This window comes from Geotrypetes seraphini, chromosome 2 (assembly GCF_902459505.1).
Source record: "Geotrypetes seraphini chromosome 2, aGeoSer1.1, whole genome shotgun sequence".
Classification (NCBI taxonomy): Eukaryota; Metazoa; Chordata; class Amphibia; order Gymnophiona; family Dermophiidae; genus Geotrypetes; species Geotrypetes seraphini.
Window position 1 is genome coordinate 517,752,299 of NC_047085.1, and position 18,911 is coordinate 517,771,209.

Sequence of the window (18,911 nt, forward strand, 5' to 3'; positions counted from 1 at the left end):
GGGGAAGATGGGGGGGGTGGGGTGGAGAAGGACGCTGAAAGGCCATGGGGAAGACGGGGGGGTGGAGAAGGATGCTGAAAGGCCATGGGGAAGAAAGAGGGGGGAGAAGACGCTGGCAGGGAAGAAGACAGAGATGCCAGACTATGGGGGGAGCGGAGGGAAGAAGATGGGTGCCAGACCAATTTGGAAGGGGGGAGAAAGGGAGAGGCACAGTAACAGAGCAAATGGAAGACGCAGAAGGAAGAGAGACAGTGGATGGAAGGAACTGAATGAGAACATGAGGAAAGCAGAAACCAGGCAACAAAGGTAGGAAAAGAATTCTATTTCTTTTTTTCTTTTTTTTTTGCTTCAGGATAAAGTAGTATATTAGTTGTGTTGATAAAAATTTATAAACAAAAGAGGCTCTGGTAGAAACCCGTTTACAAAGTGTGTATTCTTCCCAATTAATATTTCCAAATTAATAAAGTCTTTTTGCTTATTTGTAAATGGGTTTCTACCAGAGCCTTTAATTCAGTAGCATAATTAAATGAAATAACTATTTCTGAAGTTTATAGGGACGGGCGGAGACGGAGGGGATTCCTCACGGGGACGGGCGGGGACGGAGGACATTCCTCATGGGGATGGGTGGGGACGGAGGGATTCCTCACGGGGACGGGTGGGATTCCTCACGAGGACGGGTGGGGACAGGGAGACTTTGGCGGGGACGGGTAGGATTTCTGTCCCCGCGCAACTCTCTAGTCCGCAATTAAGATATGCGGCGCGGCGGGAGGCGAGTGTGCCGGTGTCTGCTTTGCAGCTCACCTGGCAACAGGGCCGGACTGGCCATTGGGAGGACCGGGCATTGTCCCGGTGGGCCGCGGCCCATCCTCCTGTGCTGGCTGCAGTCCTGTGAGTGGATGTTTAGCCTACCTGTCTTCCCCTTAGTATCCTATGAGCCAGGCAGTGTGTGAGGGGGAAGTGGGGGGAGGAAGAGAAGTTTCACACTGAATCTGTCACAAGAACTCAGTGAGGCTGTAGTGTAACTTCACATGTGACATCTGTAATCAGGAACAGTTCCTAGTGCTCCCATGCTAGAGAGGTGAGGATATGGGGGGAAGTTAATGTGTCTAATAATGTGCTCCTCTGTAAAAACCTCTGTATCTTCCATGGGGGACATGCTAATTTCGAGGAAATAAAAAAGCTGCTTATGATGATTGCATAGAGAAGTTCAGTAAGCTGAGAGGAGGGCTGGGCTCTCTGTGAACAACCAACACACTAATCCTCTGCGCTGTACCTTATGGAAAACTCAATATAGCAAAAAACAGTAAAGTGTATATGTGGCCCTTCACAGTGCTTTTGTAAACATCATAATAAAATAACAAAGGCTCCAATAATGAAAAATAAAAGTCCTTTTCCCATACACTCAGGTTGCACAAGTCTGGTTTTCACCCGGACAGTATATTTTTTGACCAAAACGGATGTCTACAATTAGTAAAATTCCCCAATCACATATTTTTTTATGGGGACAGATTTGTATACAGCACTTCATTAGATTTTTTTTATTATACAAATTTTATCTTTTTGTAGACTTGAAGTCTTGAACAAAGAAAATGAGTACAGCAAAAAAAGCAAAAACAGATAGTGGAAGACCATTCCAAGAGGCCTGGACAGAGTACATATGGAGTGATTGAACGCAGTGGGAAAGCATTGTGTATTATGTGTAATGAAAGTGTTGTGTCTCGCACATCAAGTGTCAAACGTCACTTTGAGACCAACCATAACAGTGTTGCTGAACTTGGTTTAGCTCAAAGAAAAGAGTTCCTACAAGGAAAATTAAAGAAATATCACTCCCAGTCTCTTAGTTTTAGCAACTATCTTTCAAAAACTAATCATCTTACAGTTGCCAGCTTTCAAATTTCACTGTGCATGGCAAAACATGGTAAGCCCCTCTCTGATGGAGATTTTATCAAAAAGGCAATTTTGGCTGGGAGTAATTCACTCTTCCATGATTTCCAAAACAAGGATAAAATTGTGCAGCGCATCTCTGAGATGCCGCTAAGCAGAAATACTGCAAAAGATAGGGTTCTGCGAATGGCTGCTGATGTTAGTCAACAGCTTACTTGCGACTTACAAAAAGCACCCTTCTACTCCATGTGCTTGGATGAAAGTACAGATATTACTAACCATGCAAGACTAGCGCTCATTTTGCGTTATGCTACTGGTGACATCATGAGAGAAGAGCTGGTAAAACTGCTGTCTTTGCCATTCATTGCCCTCTGTGCTCTTTCCATCCAGTGTCCGCCCTCTCTCTCTTTCTCTCTCTTCCATATGGCATCTTCCCTCTTTCTATGCTCCTTCCATAAACTATCTATCCCGTGCCCCTTCTCTCCTTTGTATATGATTGATTTCAGATCTGTCACCTCTCCGTTTTTCTCTCTCTGTCACTACCCCCTCCCCTATGCTCTGGCATCTCTCTCTTATCCTTTCTTTCCTTCCCCCATGGTCTGGCATAATCCCTTCCCTGATTCCCGGCATCTCTCTCCTTTCCTTTTCTTCCATCTCTCCCTCCCCCTCCATGCTCTAACATCTCCTCCTTCCTTTTCCCTTGGTCTGGCATACCTTCCTCCTTCCGTCCAAGCCCTGGCATTTCCTTTCATTCCCTCCCTCATCTTCCTTCAACACTTTCCCCAATTCTCTCCCCCTCTGCTCCCTTTCCTCCTTGTCACCCAAGGCTGGTGTCCTGAGTTTCATCGGGCAGCAGCAGCATTCACAATTCACTGCTGTTGCTGGCTTCAGGCCTTACTCTCTGTCGGGTCCTATCTTCAAGAAAACAGGAAGTAGGCAGAGAGCAAGGCCTGAAGCTGGCAACAGGAATTTCAGGGGTTGGCAGCCCGTGAGGGGGACAGCAAGAGAAACAAATCGCGAGAAAAAGCAGCAGGGGTAAAAAAGAACCGGGACTTAAACTGCCTATACGCCAATGCAAGGAGCCTAAGGACCAAAATGGGAGAACTGGAGATCATGGCCATAAGAGAGGACCTAGACATAATTGGAATCACAGAAACATGGTGGACAGAGGACAACAAATGGGACGTGGTACTGCCAGGGTACAAACTCTATAGGAGAGACAGGACTTGTAAGAAGGGAGGAGGAATAGCACTATATGTAAGGGACTCCATCCACTCGGTCAGGATGGATACGGCAGCAAAGGTGGAAGGACTGGAATCACTTTGGGTCAAATTAACAGGGAAAAATGGAGCTGACACAAAAGTGGGACTGTACTATCGCCCACCTGGAAAACCAGAAGCAAACCTCCACGAACTGGAAGCAGAATTGAGACGGGAGTGCAAAAGCGGAATTGTGATGGTGATGGGGGACTTCAACTACCCGGGGATTGACTGGAGTATTGGTCACTCCAACTGCGCAAGGGAAGAGGAATTCCTAGAGGCTGTGAGGGATTGCTTCATGGAACAGCTAGTCAAGGGACCAACGCGAGGGGACGCCACTCTCGACCTAATCCTCAACGGATTAGGGGGACCTGCAAAGGAGGTGGAAGTAGTAGGGCTTCTAGGCAACAGCGATCACAACATGATCCGGTATAAATTAGAAGTAGGGGGAGTCACGTGATGTGCTGGACCGGGTAAGACGTGACTTACTCGTGCTCCGGAGCCCCGAGTCCCTTCGTGCCTAAATTACTTATCTTTGTGGGTCCCGCTTTTCCCCTGACCGTCGGATCGGTGTATGGACGGGTTCCTCCAGCGCGCTAGCCCTGTCATGAGCGCCAAGTCCGGCCGTTTTACTAAGGATCGGGAGACGCGGTCGGTGCGGCTGGATTCAAAGATGGCAGCGGCGGGAAACTTGGGTTCCGCGCTCCCCTTATCGGAGGCCCATATTGCCGCATTGTCCGTGTCGGTGGTGCGGGCATTGGATTCCCGCTTCGACCAGCTCTCCTCCCAGCTCACGTCGCTTGAGTCCCTCCTGGGGGAAACCACCAGACGCACAGGAGAGCTGGAACACCGGGTCTCGCTGGTTGAAGACTCCCACGTGGCCTCCGCGACGGATATGGCGTCCCTGAAGGCCCAACTTCAAAGACAGGCAGACAAGTTGGAGGACCTCGAGAATCGCTCGAGAAGGGACAATCTCCGTCTGGTGGGTCTCCCAGAGACAGTTTCAGAATCTTGCCTTTTATCTGTACTGGAGTCGTGGCTCCAGTCTGCGCTGCCCCTTCCGGCTGGAGTGGGTCCTCTGAAGCTTGATAGAGCGCACCGCCTGGGCCGGCGATCCGACGATCGGGATCGCGCTAGGGTCACCATATTCAAGGTCCATCACTCGGCGGTCAAGGTTGAGCTGATGAAGCAGTACCGCCAGCATCGGAATACCCTTCTCTATGAGGGGACACCGGTGCGTCTCTTCCAAGACTACTCGCCAGCGCTGCAAGAGCGTCGTCGTCGCTTCTCCAGAGTGTGCTCGGAGCTGTTTGATCGGAAACAGCGCTTCCAACTTCTGTACCCAGCGCAGTTGAAGATCTGGACCCCTAAAGGGTGGGCAACCTATGCCTCGGCTGAGGCAGCTCAAGCCTACATTGATGCTTTGCCGGGAGAGTCTGGGCCTTCTTCCTCGGCCCCCTGAGCTCTAAGCCTTGCGTTATGGCTGGAGCGTCCTGTTCAGGACTCATGGCTAGCGGTGTTTCTGTCTTCTTGTTGGAGCTGGCCCTGCGGTGCTTTCTTGGTTTCCTTGCACCTCCTGTTCCTGGCTTATCTTGGCATGGGCTTGGTTTCCCACTGACTACATATGGAGTTGTCCTGAGCCCCACAGCCCGTATGCCTTCACCATGACATGGACCTTATGACTCTTGTTCTGTTACCCTCTGGTACCTGCGGTACATATTTGTACCTCTCATCATTTGTATTTGCTGTTTTCTGTGTGAATGACTGCGGTTTATTTAGCTTTGCTGGATGTTTGTTCTGGGACGGGCAGTCTGGGGGGCACTGGTTTGGGTGTCGGGTGGGACTCTGGTGTGAGGGTGACTTTGGACCAGTGTACTCTACGTTCCCCGGGGTCCCGGCTGCCCTGTTTTGAGTGCACCTTTTCAAACCTTCTGGGACTGGGTGAATTGGTCTTCTCTTGTGTGGCTTCTATGGTGCCTGTCTCCCTTGTGTTTGTGTGCCTGTGATTTCTTGATTGTTTGGTGAGTGGTTGTGGTGTTTGAGCTTGGTCTGGGGAAGTGGTGTGCATGAGCCCTCTTTGGAAAGTGCTGTTTTGAGGGGGGGGGGTTGTTTGTTGTTTGCTTTGCGTGGGACTTGCTTGTGGGTATAGGCTTGGATTTTTTCGCCTGGGTTTTGGTGCCTGTCTGCATTGCTTTGTGAGCATGGGAGGTTGGGTGGTATACTTGTTTCTTGTGGCTGGTTGTTAGGTGAGTGTCTGGGGGGGTTCGGTTACTTCCTACGGCCTTCTGGTGCTGAGGAGTCCTGGGGCTTGTGCCTTTCTGTTCCTTAGTTTCTTTTAGCTTCCAACCCCCGTTTCCGTGGTTTGTTGGATGACTGGACTGGTTGTGGATGTAGTGGGCTGTCCTGCGGTGTGTGAGGTAAGGGGATTGGGGGCCCCTGACACATCTTAACGTGGCTCTTTTTCCATTTCTTTTATGGGACGGGACTGTTGTTGTTGGGGATACTGGGTTGGGGGGGGCTTGGGTGTAGGTGGGGTGGGTTTTTGGGGGGTGGGGGGGTCCTCCTTCAGTATGTTTGTCTCAATTTCTTGATGTGTTACATTGTTCAATCTTTTTCTTTAATGTTTTCATCAAGCTGTCACTGCTACTCGGGGGGGGGGGGCTGGGTCCTTGCGGTAGTTTTCTTTTGGATTCCTTTTTCTTCTTTCGCATCTTTTCTGATTTTCAGCTGTGAATACCCCTTTTAGACTTACATCTTGGAATGTAGGGGGGATTACATCGCCTGTCAAGAGATCCAAAATAATTGCTGCTCTACAACGCTATCGGTCAGATATTGCATGTCTACAAGAAACTAGATTGACTGATACAGAACATCTTAAGTTGCGTCGTTCTTGGGTGGGGGAGGTGTAATTTGCTTCCTCTTCGGGCCGTCATGGGGGCATTGCTGTGTTGGTCCGCAAGTCTTCTCCCATTGGTGTCCAGGTTCTTGATAAGGAGCCTGACGGTTGATCTTTGCTCTTACGACTTACCTTGGGAGGGCGCTCTTATCTTTTGTTAGTGGTTTATGGCCCTAATTCTGGAGAATCAGCCTTCTTGCAGCGGCTACTCCAAATTTGTTCTCGTTTTCCTAGTGATCCTCTATTTCTCCTGGGAGATTTTAATTTGGTCATGACTCCTGATCAGGATAAATCCGGATCTCCCGTTTCTTCTTTGGGTTCTAAGGGTCACCTTCTTTCGGACTTTTGTGAATCTCTTTCGGTTGTGGACCCTTGGCGTCTCCTGCACCCTGAAGTTCGTGACTATACTCATCTTTCTCGTGCCCATGGCACTTGGTCTCGCTTAGATTACATCTTCTTGTCTTCCTCTATGTTTCCTTCCGTTCAATCGGCTGAGATTGGACCTCTGTCTATTTCGGATCACGCTCCGATTGGGTAGATGTTTTCTTGGATTCTACGTATCTCCGAGCGTCGTCCTGGCGGTTTCCCTTCTATCTTGCCCAGGATATGGAATTTCGTACCTTTTTGCAGGCCCAATGGGATGATTATTCCACGAATAATGCTTCCCACATGGATGATCCTATTTTGTTTTGGGAGGCTGGGAAGACGGTGATTCGAGGTCATATCATTTCCTTTCTGTGTGCTCGTAACAAGCGTATTAACCAAGGGATCGTTACTCTCGAACGGGCCTTACGTTTGGCGAAGCGGTCCTTTTCTCTTCACCCTTCTCAGGAGACTCGAGACTGTTATCTGTCTACTCAGGTGGCCTTGAACTCACTTCTCCATTCTCGTTCCCAAAAATGCAAAGCCTTTTATCAACATCGTTTTCTTCGTTATGGGAACAAACCTGGCCGCCTTATAGCTCGTTTGGTTAACGCTACAACTGGTAGGAAGCCGATTTTAACTTTGCGGACCTGGGGCGGTGGGATGGTGTCTCAAACTTCTGAGATCTCTGGGGTTTTATTTGACTTCTTCGTCGGATGATGCTTCTTTGGAGATGATGACGGACTATCTTCACTCTTCTGGGCTTCCTCGTTTGTCGGAGGCTGCGATTTCTTCTCTTAATAGTCCGTTCCGGGCGGTTGAATTGGAGTCTGCCATTAAATCGCTCCGTTCTGATCGGGCTCCGGGCCCAGATGGGTTCTCGGGTGACTTCTATCGGCTCCTTTCCCCTTCTCTTTATGGACCTTTGTTGGCATATTTTAATGCAGCTACTGCTCGTGGTTCTTTTCAGTGCTTTGCGAACGAGGCCCTTATTACTTTGCTCTTGAAGCCGGGTAAGAACGCTGATTTGCCGGGGTCTTATTGCCCCATTTCTTTAATAAATGTTGACCTCAAGCTCTTCGCACGCATGCTGGCTGATCGTCTTGCTCCTCATTTACCACAACTTATCCATGAGGATCAGGTTGGTTTTGTTTGGGGCCGCTAGTCTGTACACAATGTCCGTAAGCTACTTCTTGCCCTTGCTCAGTGTCAATCTCGCAAGATTCCGACGCTATTTGTTAGCCTAGATGCGTCTAAGGCGTTTGATAGCATTCAACTGGTCTTTTTTGTTTCGTACCTTGGAGTATGTGGGGCTTGGAGGGTTTTTTCTGGATGCCGTGAGTTCCCTCTATTCCAATCCGCATGCTTCTCTGCTTGTCAACGGGACCCGTTCAGACTCCTTCCCTATCCTTCGTGGTACCCGACAGGGTTGCCCTCTTTCCCCTCTTTTGTTTCTTCTTTCTTTGGAACACTTGTTATGCACTCTTCAGGGGTTTGAGGAGGTCAGAGGTCTCTCGGTTGGCGACTTCGAACTTAAGACCCTGGCGTATGCGGATGACATGTTCTTAATTCTCACCCGGCCTGAAGACTCTCTCCCGGCAGCTCTGGATCTCATTTCTGAATTTGGGTTTTATTCGGGGCTGTCTCTCAATTTAGATAAATCCTTGGCTTTACCTTTTCCCCCGGATTTAAGAACTTCGTGGAGGGGTGCTTTTCCTCTTCGTTGGGCTGACTCTGCATTGCGGTACCTGGGGGTTCACATCCCGCTGGATTTATCTAGTCTGTACCGGTTAAATGTGACGCCGCTGTTTCAGGCTTTACAAAATAAGTTACACCTTTGGGAAACTCTTCCTTTCTCGCTTCTGGGTCGAGTACACTTGTATAACATGCTCCTAGTTCTCTGTTGGCTTTAAGTTTTTCAGGTCCTTCCCCTTTATTTGACTTTTCGTGACGAGCGCAGACTGGAGCGCCTGGTCCAGAAATTTATTTGGGCTGGTAAGAGACCTTGTTTGTCCAATAGGCAGGCAGCGACTCCCTGGTATAGAGGTGGTTTGGGCTTATTGAATCTCCGATATTTGACAGTTGGTTGTGGCATGCGGCATATTAATGATCTCTTTAGGGGTACTTCAGCGTTTACTAACACTTCTCTGGAACTTTCCTATTTTCATTCTACTCACTTTAGTGCCTATCTTCATTCTATTCCTTCTATTGACCCTGAGTCTCTCTCTGTGAAAATACTACATCGACCCTTGAGGAAGGTTTGGCGTTGGGTCTGTAAATTTCACACTCTTTCTCCCTCTGTCTCTCCCTTCCTGCCTATCCGTTTTAATGGTTCTTTCTTGCCTGGGATTGATGGGCCGAGTTTTGCTCGGTGGGAAACAAGGGGCATTCAATATATATTTCACTTGGTTAATGATGATGGCACCCCAAAATCTTTTGCTCAGTTACAAGCAGAATTTACTCTCCCCCCTACTGTCTATTTTGCTTACATTCAAGTCCATCACTACCTTTCTTCCTTACTTTCTAGCTCCTTGCAGGCCTCTTGTCAAGAGTTGTTGTCCACGGCTTTTACCATTAGTTCCCAACAACGGGTCCCCCTTAAGTTCCATCATCGCCACTTGAAAGATGAATGCCCTTTGTTTGACCATTCTCAGCTGCGAGATGCTTGGTCCAGAGATCTTGCTGTTGATTTGCCTTCTGACATACTCCTTCAGGCTGTCCGCCGACTGCCTGCTTTTCGTAAATATATTACCTTTTGGGAGCAACATTTTAAATTGATTTTTCGTTTATATATCTCTCCTAAAAGGGCTTATTTGGCTCACTTCCGTCTAAACGCAGCCTGCATTCGTTGTCAGACTCCGGAAGCAAGCTTGGGCCACATGTTTTGGACTTGTCCTCAGGTACAGCTTTTTTGGACTGCTATCTTTGCTTTTGTGGAGAATCTTTGGCATGTCACCGTTCGCAGCTCACCTTTGCTTTTGTTTGGGACTATTCCTCACTACTTTCCACGTTCCAAAGGAGTTGCCGCTTTCCTCAAGTGGTCTATCCAGATTGCTCTGAAATGCATCCTGCTGAAATGGCTTGACGCTGAAGCTCCGGACTATTCCCTTTGGAGGAGCCGCATGATTTCTCTCTTGATGTGGGAACGAAGGGATGTGACTGATTTGTCCTCTCACCAGAGCTGCCTTTACCAGACCACCTGGGAACCATTCTGAACTACTTTGACCCCTCTGGCTCGTAGCCGGATACTTAATTGATGCTTCTTGTTTGTGCTTATCCTTTTGTTTCATTTTGTGTATAACTTGCTCTTCCGCTTCTTTGTTCTTTTGTATTTGGAAGGAGGACCCAGGGGTGGGAATGGGGGGGAGGGAGGGGGGTGTTTTGGTTGGGGTTTGGGGGGGAGGTTCTTTTGGGGGATATTTCAAACTCTTTTGAGCTGGTTTTGAACTTATTGTGTTGCTCTGTTGTTTTCTTGATTGCTCAATAAAATATATTTGACCATAAATTAGAAGTAGGGACCTCAAGAGTGAAGAGAACCACGTCGAGAGCGCTCAACTTCAGGAAAGGGAACTACGATGCTATGAGGAAAATGGTGAGAAAGAAACTCAGAAACAGCTCTAGAAAGATGGGGACTGTAGAGGAAGCATGGTCCCTTCTCAGGGACACGGTGCAAGAAGCACAAAACCTGTACATCCCCAGGTTTAGGAAGGGGTGCAAAAAAAAAAATCTAACAAAAGACCCGGTATGGATAACAAAAGAAGTAAAGAAGGCGATAGGTGACAAGAAAGTGTCTTTCCGAACATGGAAAAAGGACCAAACTGAGGAAAACCGGAAGGAACACAAAAAAACACCAAAAGGAATGTCACCGAGTGGTTAGAAATGCTAAAAGACAATACAAAGAGAGGCTTGCTGGGGAAGCAAGGAACTTCAAAGCGTTCTTCAGATACGTGAAAGGGAAACAACCAGCAAGGGAGGAGGTGGGTCCGTTAGATGATGGAGACAGAAAGGAAGTGGTTAAAGAGGAAAAAGAGGTAGCCGATAGGCTAAACCGGTTCTTCTCGTCAGTCTTCACAAGTGAGGACACCTCCAATGTACCGGAACTCGAGGAGACCATAAGTGGGGATCAGGATGAAAAACTGGAGACCTTAGAGGTAAGCTATGAGGATGTCCTCCGTCAGATAGACAGATTGAAAAGTGACAAATCACTGGGCCCGGACGGAATCCACCCAAGGGTACTAAAAGAACTGAGGACGGAAATAGCAGACACACTTCGACAAATCTGTAATCTATCCTTAAGCACTGGGAAGGTACCGGAGGACTGGAAGCTAGCGAATGTCACACCTATCTTTAAAAAGGGATCGAGGGGTGACCCGGGGAACTACAGGCCAGTGAGCTTGACTTCGGTTCCGGGCAAGATGACGGAAGCATTAATAAAGGATAGCATCTGTGAACACATAGAAAGAAATGGACAACTGAAACCGAGTCAACATGGCTTCTGCAAGGGAAGATCGTGCCAAACAAACCTACTGCACTTCTTTGAAGGGATAAACAGCCAGATGGACAAAGGGGAATCCATAGATATCATTTATCTCGACTTCCAAAAGGCCTTTGACAAGGTGCCCCATGAATGGCTACTTAAGAAGCTGTAGAAGGGTGGGAGGGGATGTACATAGATGGTTGGCCGGCAGAAAACAAAGGGTTGGAGTGAAGGGCAAATACTCCGACTGGCAGAGAGTCTCGAGCGGTGTTCCGCAGGGGTCGGTGCTGGGACCACTGCTGTTCAATATATTTATCGACGACTTGGAAACGGGGACGAGTTGTGAGGTTATAAAATTTGCTGATGACACCAAACTCTGCAGCAGAGTTAGGAACACAGAGGAGTGCGAAGACCTGCAAAGGGAGCTAAGCAAACTGGAAGAGTGGGCAAACAAATGGCAAATATGCTTTAACATAGAAAAATGCAAGGTCATGCATATAGGGAAAAGAAACCTGAGGTTCAGCTACAAAATGGGGGGAACATTCCTGGGGGAGAGTAATCTTGAAAAGGACTTGGGTGTGCTGGTGGACACAACAATGAAATCATCAGCGCAATGTGCAGCAGCCTCGAAGAAAGCTAACAGAATGCTGGGCATCATTAAGAAGGGAATTACAACCAGGACGAAGGAAGTCATCATGCCACTTTATCGTGCAATGGTGCGCCCGCATCTGGAGTACTGCGTCCAATATTGGTCGCCGTACCTCAAGAAAGACATGGCAATACTTGAGAAGGTCCAGAGAAGAGCTACGAAAATGATAATTGGTATGGAGGATTGTTCATATACTGACAGGCTGGACAAGCTGGGGCTCTTCTCCCTGGAAAAGAGGAGGCTTAGGGGAGACATGATAGAAACTTTCAAGACCATGAAGGGCATGGAGAAGGTAGACAAGGATAGATTCTTCAAACTACGGGGAACCACAAACACAAGAGGGCACTCGGAGAAATTGGAAGGGGACAAGTTTAGAACCAATGCCAGGAGGTTCTTCTTCACACAGAGGGTTGTGGACACATGGAACGCGCTCCCGGAGGAAGTGGTCGGGCAGAGTATGCTACGGGGATTCAAAGAGGGACTGGATGGATTCCTGAAGGATAGGAGGATTGAGGGATACAGATAGGGGTAGATATCAGTATGGAAAGAGTATAGATAAAAACAAGGGGGGCTATAGGGCTAAATCATGATAACCTGACAGGTCATGGACCTGATGGGCCGCCACGGGTGCGGACTGCTGGGCACGATGGACCTTTGGTCTGACCCAGCGGAGGCAAATTCTTATGTTCTTATGTTCTTAGACAGGAGAAACGATACCCTCCAGAATCACACTGCTAATTGAGAATTCACCGAGGAACATCTGTAATAGTATGATTTAGAACTGAGTCCCGTTGACCTCCCAGCTCAAGCAGCCATCAGGTGCGATGACGTCACTTCCCCCTCCATCCCTGTAAGTTTTGAGGCATAATGAGATGTTTTGGATAAGTTGTGAAACTTAGAAAAAATAAAGTTGGAAATTTCAAGATGGCCACTACAATAGTGTTTTGGTGCCTAAAAATAACTTTCAAATACTTCAGGCTGACTCAAAAAAATTCAAAACTAGGGTTTTAGGGGACGGAACCAAAATACTAACCACAAAACCAGTCAAAATACACAGTTCAATGACCCTCCCCCTTGATTTTCCCCATAGGCTGTCACAGCTTGTACACACAGAAAATGTGTTAGAGAAATAGTGCTGCAGCCTACTTCAGCTTTAAAGTGTGGCTGGATCTGGAGAGGTTCTCTACCTCAAGCCACCAGCCAGCTCCTATGCCGAAACCTTTGGGCTGCCAGTCGGACCTTAGTTGGAATGATCCTCTAACCCCTCCCCCCCCACACACATACAGACTGTGACGGATCACATGGGAAGGCAAGGAGGCAAATTTGCAGCCAACACCCTGAGCTCCCCAAAGGACTGCTATGAATGCCTAACAGCCTGCACTCTATCTCCTAAGTCAAGGAAGTGCATAGCAGGGCTCTGGACTCTGGAGTCGGAGTCGAGGAATTGGGGACAATTTTGGGTACCTGGAGTCGGAGTCATGGGTACTAGGAACTGAGGAGTCGGAGTCGAAGGATTTATCTAACAACTCCAAGGCCCTGGTGCATAGAACTGGAAGGTATTGCGATTAAATAAATGGATTATATTATGTTATTTAAGCACTAAATGAAAACTTAAATGTACAGAGCACTAGGCCACATGTGGGCAAGTGTGTGCTTATGTGCATGGAGAACTCAGTGGTAGTCTATAAAGTACACACTCAGTAGCACATAAGTGCCGGGAAGGAACATGGATGGGTCGCAGCTACAATCTTAACTTACAGAATAGCTAAATGATGTGTTAAAGTGACACATTTAGGTGTTCGCATTTATGGCTGCCAGTTGGACAACATGCAGAGACCCTGCTGCTACCCAGGCTTCTGCACACAGACCCAGTACACAGCAAAGCTCACAACAGTCACATCCCAGGATCTGGCACCACAAATCATGCCTTCCACCAAAAACCCACCATACTTCAATGATGCACAAACCGACAAAGCTATTTTACCTTTATGTTAGGCTATGTCCATATGGAAAATGATGTAACTTAAACCACCAAAGGCTATGTTTTTTCAGAAAATGCTACAATTTTAAAACACCCTATGTCTACTAAGTCTATATTTCCAAATCTATATGTTATGACTATACTGTAAAAGCTACAAGCAAAAAACAAAAGAATTGACCCCAAAATATCCACAAAGAAGAAAATCCAGAGAAAACAAAAAAATCTCTGTGGAGTGACGATGTTCCTAAATGGACTTTATTTGAAAGTATCAAAGTGTCAAAGTTCCAAAGGTACACTGAAATCATCCACATAAAATAATTCCATCCACATAAAAGTAAATCATCCACATAAGAACCTTAAAGGACCTAGTCCGCTAGGGATACAGGACCCAACACGGTCCGTGTTTCGACAAAAAGTCTTCTTCAGCAGTGTCTCACTTCCGGCTCACCACACAATTGTTTCCCATGTACTCACCTTTAAAGGGCCCCCAGGGACCCCTGAAGAAGACTTTTTGTCGAAACGCGGACCGTATTGGGTCCTGTATCCCTAGCGGACTAGGTCCTTTAAGGCTCTTATGTGGATGATTTACTTTTATGTAGATGGAATTATTTTATGTGGATGATTTCAGTGTACCTTTGAACTTTGACACTTTCAAATAAAGTCTATTTAGGAACATCGTCACTCCACAGAGTTTTTTTGATTTTATACTGTAAAAGCTAAAATTTATACATCTATGCCCACCAAGTTTGTCCTGCTTATACTGTGAATGTACTCTATTCTGGGCTCCTTTGGGAGGCTAAATAAATAACTAACACACACAGTTTCCTCCACCTATCCAGAGCTAAGACTGTGTGGCCCACTGATTACAGACCAAGTGACTGATCCTCATCTATAAAGGGGTAGAACCAACCCCCCCCCCAGCAGTCACCCTACAGAAGGTGTTTTACCAGTCCCTCTTATTACTGCACTCACCCGAGCAGATACTTTTCTCAGTTTCTCTTTCCTCTGATACTGGTTCATCCCTGATGTACGGCTCTTCTCCTCGTTCAATGTAGGATATGATCTTAGGGGTGAAGGTGGGAGAACCTGCTGTTGGGGTTAATAAAAGCGTGTTAATTTTTTCTTAGAAGTAACATAAACCCTCTTTATTTATCTTTAAAATCTAATCCCCACTCTAAATATTGTAATATTATCACCTTCTCTTCAATATATGTAAACTTCTTTAAACCTTATACAACATGCAGGTCTCCTTGTTCATACCTAAAACAGCTGGAATAAGGTGAAATAAACACAGACAGCATGTTCAGACTGATGTGAGCTCAGAGAAGGGGCAGGAAGCTAAAATCATTTCCCCACATCTCTCTCCAGAGAAAACTTTCCAGCAAAGAATCTGCATTTCAGAGATTATCTTTAACTAATACAGTACAAAGTTCTTTTCCATTTTAACGTAGTTAACATAGTAAATGACGGCAGATAAAGACCTGCATGGCCCATCCAGTCTGTCCAACAATCATAACTTCATGATTAAATTAAAATATCTTTTTTTCCTGTTCTTGAGTATGTTACCAGCCTCTTGTGGCATCCACTATTGTTGTTGGTGGACACTGCCTCTTTGGGTAGGTTTGTCCCTATGTGTTGCTTGCTGTAGTTTACTTGTGGTAGAATTGTTCTTACTGTTGCCAGATTTATCCATTGACTGCTGGTTACTAGGAACACTTCCTTCAGGCTTCATACAGCTGTCTTTTTTCATTTGGAGTAGGTTGGGTGGGTCCCCCCGACCTCCGCAGGCCTGAAGGTTGTGCCTACTCTTTAATCCGCCCTCCCCCCCACTACTGCTAATAAATATGTTAAGTTTATCCCTTACCCAGAGAGATCAGGATCTCATAATTCTCCTTCATCACCTCCCTGTAGAGCTCCTTCTGCTCTTCATCTAAATACTCCCACTCCTCCTGGGAGAAAGAGACAGCGATCTCCTCAAATGTCACCTGCATCTGAAACACAAACCAGAAACACACTCAGCATTTTCTGCAACTCTTCCAGGAAGGGCTGATACTCATTGGGGAGGAGGAACATTTACTGGATGTACATAACCCACAGTGCCAGACTAGTTGTGTTTCAGAAGAGCTGCCAGTGCTGGGGCTCAGTGAGGCAGAGGGAGATGTTTTGGGAGACCTCTCAGGGCAGAGGGAAGGGTTTCTGGGTTTGTCCCAGCCCAAATCTCTCTCCTTTCAACAAGACCCACCTGGGCAGATGCTCCTGCAGCCATTTCCCAGGATCAGAAATGAAGGTGGCCCAGGGTTTGTCTCTTACACTTTTGCGAGAAAGAACAAAAAGGCAGAAGCTGAGACTTGAAGCCGGAAGTTTCTGCTCAATTGCGAATTACAGGAAGTAGGAAAGACTTGTTTCCTGTTGGGCACAGGCGGATGACATCACAAAAGGGAGGCGGAGCTTCACTCTGAACACTCGGTCTACATTGGGAGGCAGTCTTTCCTTGTGGGTTCCGCCCCTTTCCGTGCTGATTGGTCAGACAATTACTGGGCTAGAGAGTTCCGTCTACTAGCCCTGAGATGGGGGGCGGGGGAAAATGAGGGGTTTTAGCTTCTTCTTGGCCCTCATTGGTGAGAATGTTCCTGTGGGAAAGAGCCAAGGAAGGCGGGAAGCTCTGCTCTGGTGAACTTCGGGCATGGCGGCGCTTCACTCTGAGCATTCGGTTTACTGAGGGGAGGCAGTTTTTCTTCTTGGTCACGCCCCTTTTAGTGCTGATTTGTCAGACAGTTGCTGGGGTGGAAGAGGAGTTAAGAAGTTCCACCCACTAGCCGTGAGAAGGAGGGGTTTTAGCTTCTTCTTGGCCCTCATTGGTCAGAATGTTCCTGGGGCGGGGAGAAGGAGGGGAGGCAGTTTTTTCTTCTTTGTCCCGCCCCTTTCAGTGCTAATTGGTCAGACAGTTGCTGGAAGAGGAAGACAGTGGAAGAGGAGTTAAGACGTTCCGCCCACTAGCACTGAGAGGGAGGAGGGGTTTTAGCTTCTTCTGGCCCTCATTGGACAGAATGTTCCTGTGGGAAAGAGCCCAGGAAGGCGGGAAGCTCTGCTCTGGAGAACTTCAGGCCTGGCGGCGCTTCACTCTGAGCATTCGATTTACTGAGGGAGGCAGCCTTTTCTTGTTGGTTCCGCCCCTTTGAGTGCTGATTGGTCAGACAGTTGCTAGAGGTGGAAGAGAAGTTATAAAGTTCCGCCCACTAGCGAGGGAGAAGGAGGGGTTTTAGCTTCTTCTTGGCACTCATTGGTCAGAATGTTCTTGGAGGAGTTTAAGGAGGGAGGGCGGGAAGCTCTGCCTCCCTCAGCAGAAGGAACTCTCTGTCCATCCCCAGCCCTGGCTCCTCCCAAGGAGCAGTTGTGGGATTTGCTTGGTCAGTTCTCTCTGAGGTTGTGACAAGACTAAGTAGCTGCATATGATGTGTACACTGCTTCCTATGCAAGTACAGTAGTCTCCGCCCCTTCCAGGAGGGGGTGGAGTCTAGCAAATGTAGTCGGATCCCTCCGTGAGAAGCTCCGCCCTCCCCCTTGTGATGTCATCGATCTTTGTCCTATTAGAAGCTCTTCCTTTGCTCCTTTCACTGTAAATCAGCTAAAACCCTCCAGTCCTGCAAGAGAGAAACCCTCAAGCTTCTCCCCTGTACCCAGAGAATGATCCTGATTCCTTTCTAAATCGTGTCTGCCCACATCCCATCTGAGGAACTCTTCTTTCTTTATTGGCATTTATTAAACACCTTTAGGAAGAGATTTATTTATTTCAGGATTTATATACCACTTATAAGCTAAGTGGTTTACATTCAAGTACTCAAGTATTTTTCCCTCTCTGCCCTGCTGGGTTCTGACTCTTATCTAATGTAACTGGGACATTGGGGGGCTAAGTGACTTGCCCAGGGTCCCAAGGAGGAGTGTGGAATTTGAACCCACAATCCCAGGGTGCTGAGGCTGTAGCTCCAACCACTGCACCACACGCTCCCAGATAGGGTTTCCAGACATCCAGGAAAACCCAGCCCTGTCCTTTTCTTGAGAATTGTCTGGGTGCCCAGATGGTTTTGTTGTTTTTATTTTTTTAATGGGGACATCGGTCCAGGTTGAGCCGGTTCTTCCATCTACCTCCTCCTGCTCTGGCCCGGATGCTATAATTTAATCTTCAGGCGGCAGCAATAAGGTAGCCTGCTCCCACTGGTCTGCCCCAGAAGCCACCTTTCTGCAATGTCTTCCTGTTCCTGCTTGGTCGGGACTTGCAGAAAGCCGGCTTCCAGGGCAAGTTGGCGACAGCAGGCTTAGCTCGTTCCAGCTGTTGGCTTCCCGAAGATTCAATTATAGCATCCAGTCCCGGGGAAAAGGTAAGTGGGGGAGGCAGGAGCTAGAGAGGTTGTTAGGGGAAGCAGCTTTGGATGAGGGAGGGGAGAAGTGGGAAGGGAGTGGGCTGGAGTAGAGAATGAGACGAGGGAAAATATTTCCCTATCCCCACAGGAAATCAATTTCCTCATCCCAGTGAGTTGTGTCGCTGTCCCTGTCTCATTCCTGTAAGCTATGTCTTAACCGCACAAACCTCAAACACTTATGTTTTTAAAGTGTTTGAAGCTTGTGCCGATGAGGACGGAGCTTGCAGGAATGGGGCAGGAAAAGAACTCGCAGGGGCGGGAAAATGAGACAGATAAACATTTATCCCTGTGTCTTTCTCTAGTCTGGAGAAACGTCATTGATGGAGGGAGGGCTGAAAAGCATTATGGAAAGGAGAGAAGGTTGGAGAAAAGAGCATGGCGTTTGGTGCCATACCATACAGTTTATGTCCACAAATTTCAACAAGGATTCAATGCAGTTTACAATAAGATTCTTAAACCATTATATATGGTCAACCATTGATAGGATTAAAGAGAGAAGACGTATGTCTAATATTTTCCTGAATTGGTAATGTGAGTCCTGTTGATGTAAACACAGTGACATATTATTCCAAATTTTGGGATCTTGAAATTTGAATGATTCAAGTATCTTTTTTCAACAAACAGGTAAAGGACATGGATAGGTCAAATTAAAAGGTTGTGTTGATCTTGAGCTATAAAAGGAGCTCGTAATTGTGATCTTATGAGACTAGTCTGTTGAAGTTTTCTCCTTATAGTCCTTGATGGACTATACAAGCAAGCTTTTAATTGAACTCTCATTTTATTGGGTAGCCAGTGTAACTCCCTCAGCTGTGGACTCTCTCTCCAATTGGTTTACTCAAAAGATCAGTCTGGCTGCTATATTTTGCAGTACAGGCAGTCCCCAGGTTAAGAATTGATTTTGCTTTTTTAAACCGTTCTTAAGCTGAATTTGTATGTAACTCGAATCCTGTACAGTACGGAGTCTATAAAAACATTAATGAAACA

General features: G+C 47.1%; 1 protein-coding gene across 1 annotated transcript in view; it reads right to left on the minus strand.

Moving 5' to 3' along the window:
* Nucleotides 1-15,890, minus strand: part of LOC117355019 — a 287,124-nt gene extending 271,234 nt beyond the window's left edge. Inside the window, exons 1-3 of the mRNA XM_033932966.1 lie at nt 15,752-15,890; nt 15,374-15,500; nt 14,482-14,595 (exon numbers count right to left, since the gene is read on the minus strand). Coding sequence (XP_033788857.1) covers nt 14,482-14,595; nt 15,374-15,500; nt 15,752-15,775 — 265 coding nt within the window. The 5' untranslated portion in view covers nt 15,776-15,890. The remainder of the gene's footprint in view (nt 1-14,481; nt 14,596-15,373; nt 15,501-15,751) is intronic.
* Between the last annotated feature and the right edge of the window lie 3,021 nt (nt 15,891-18,911).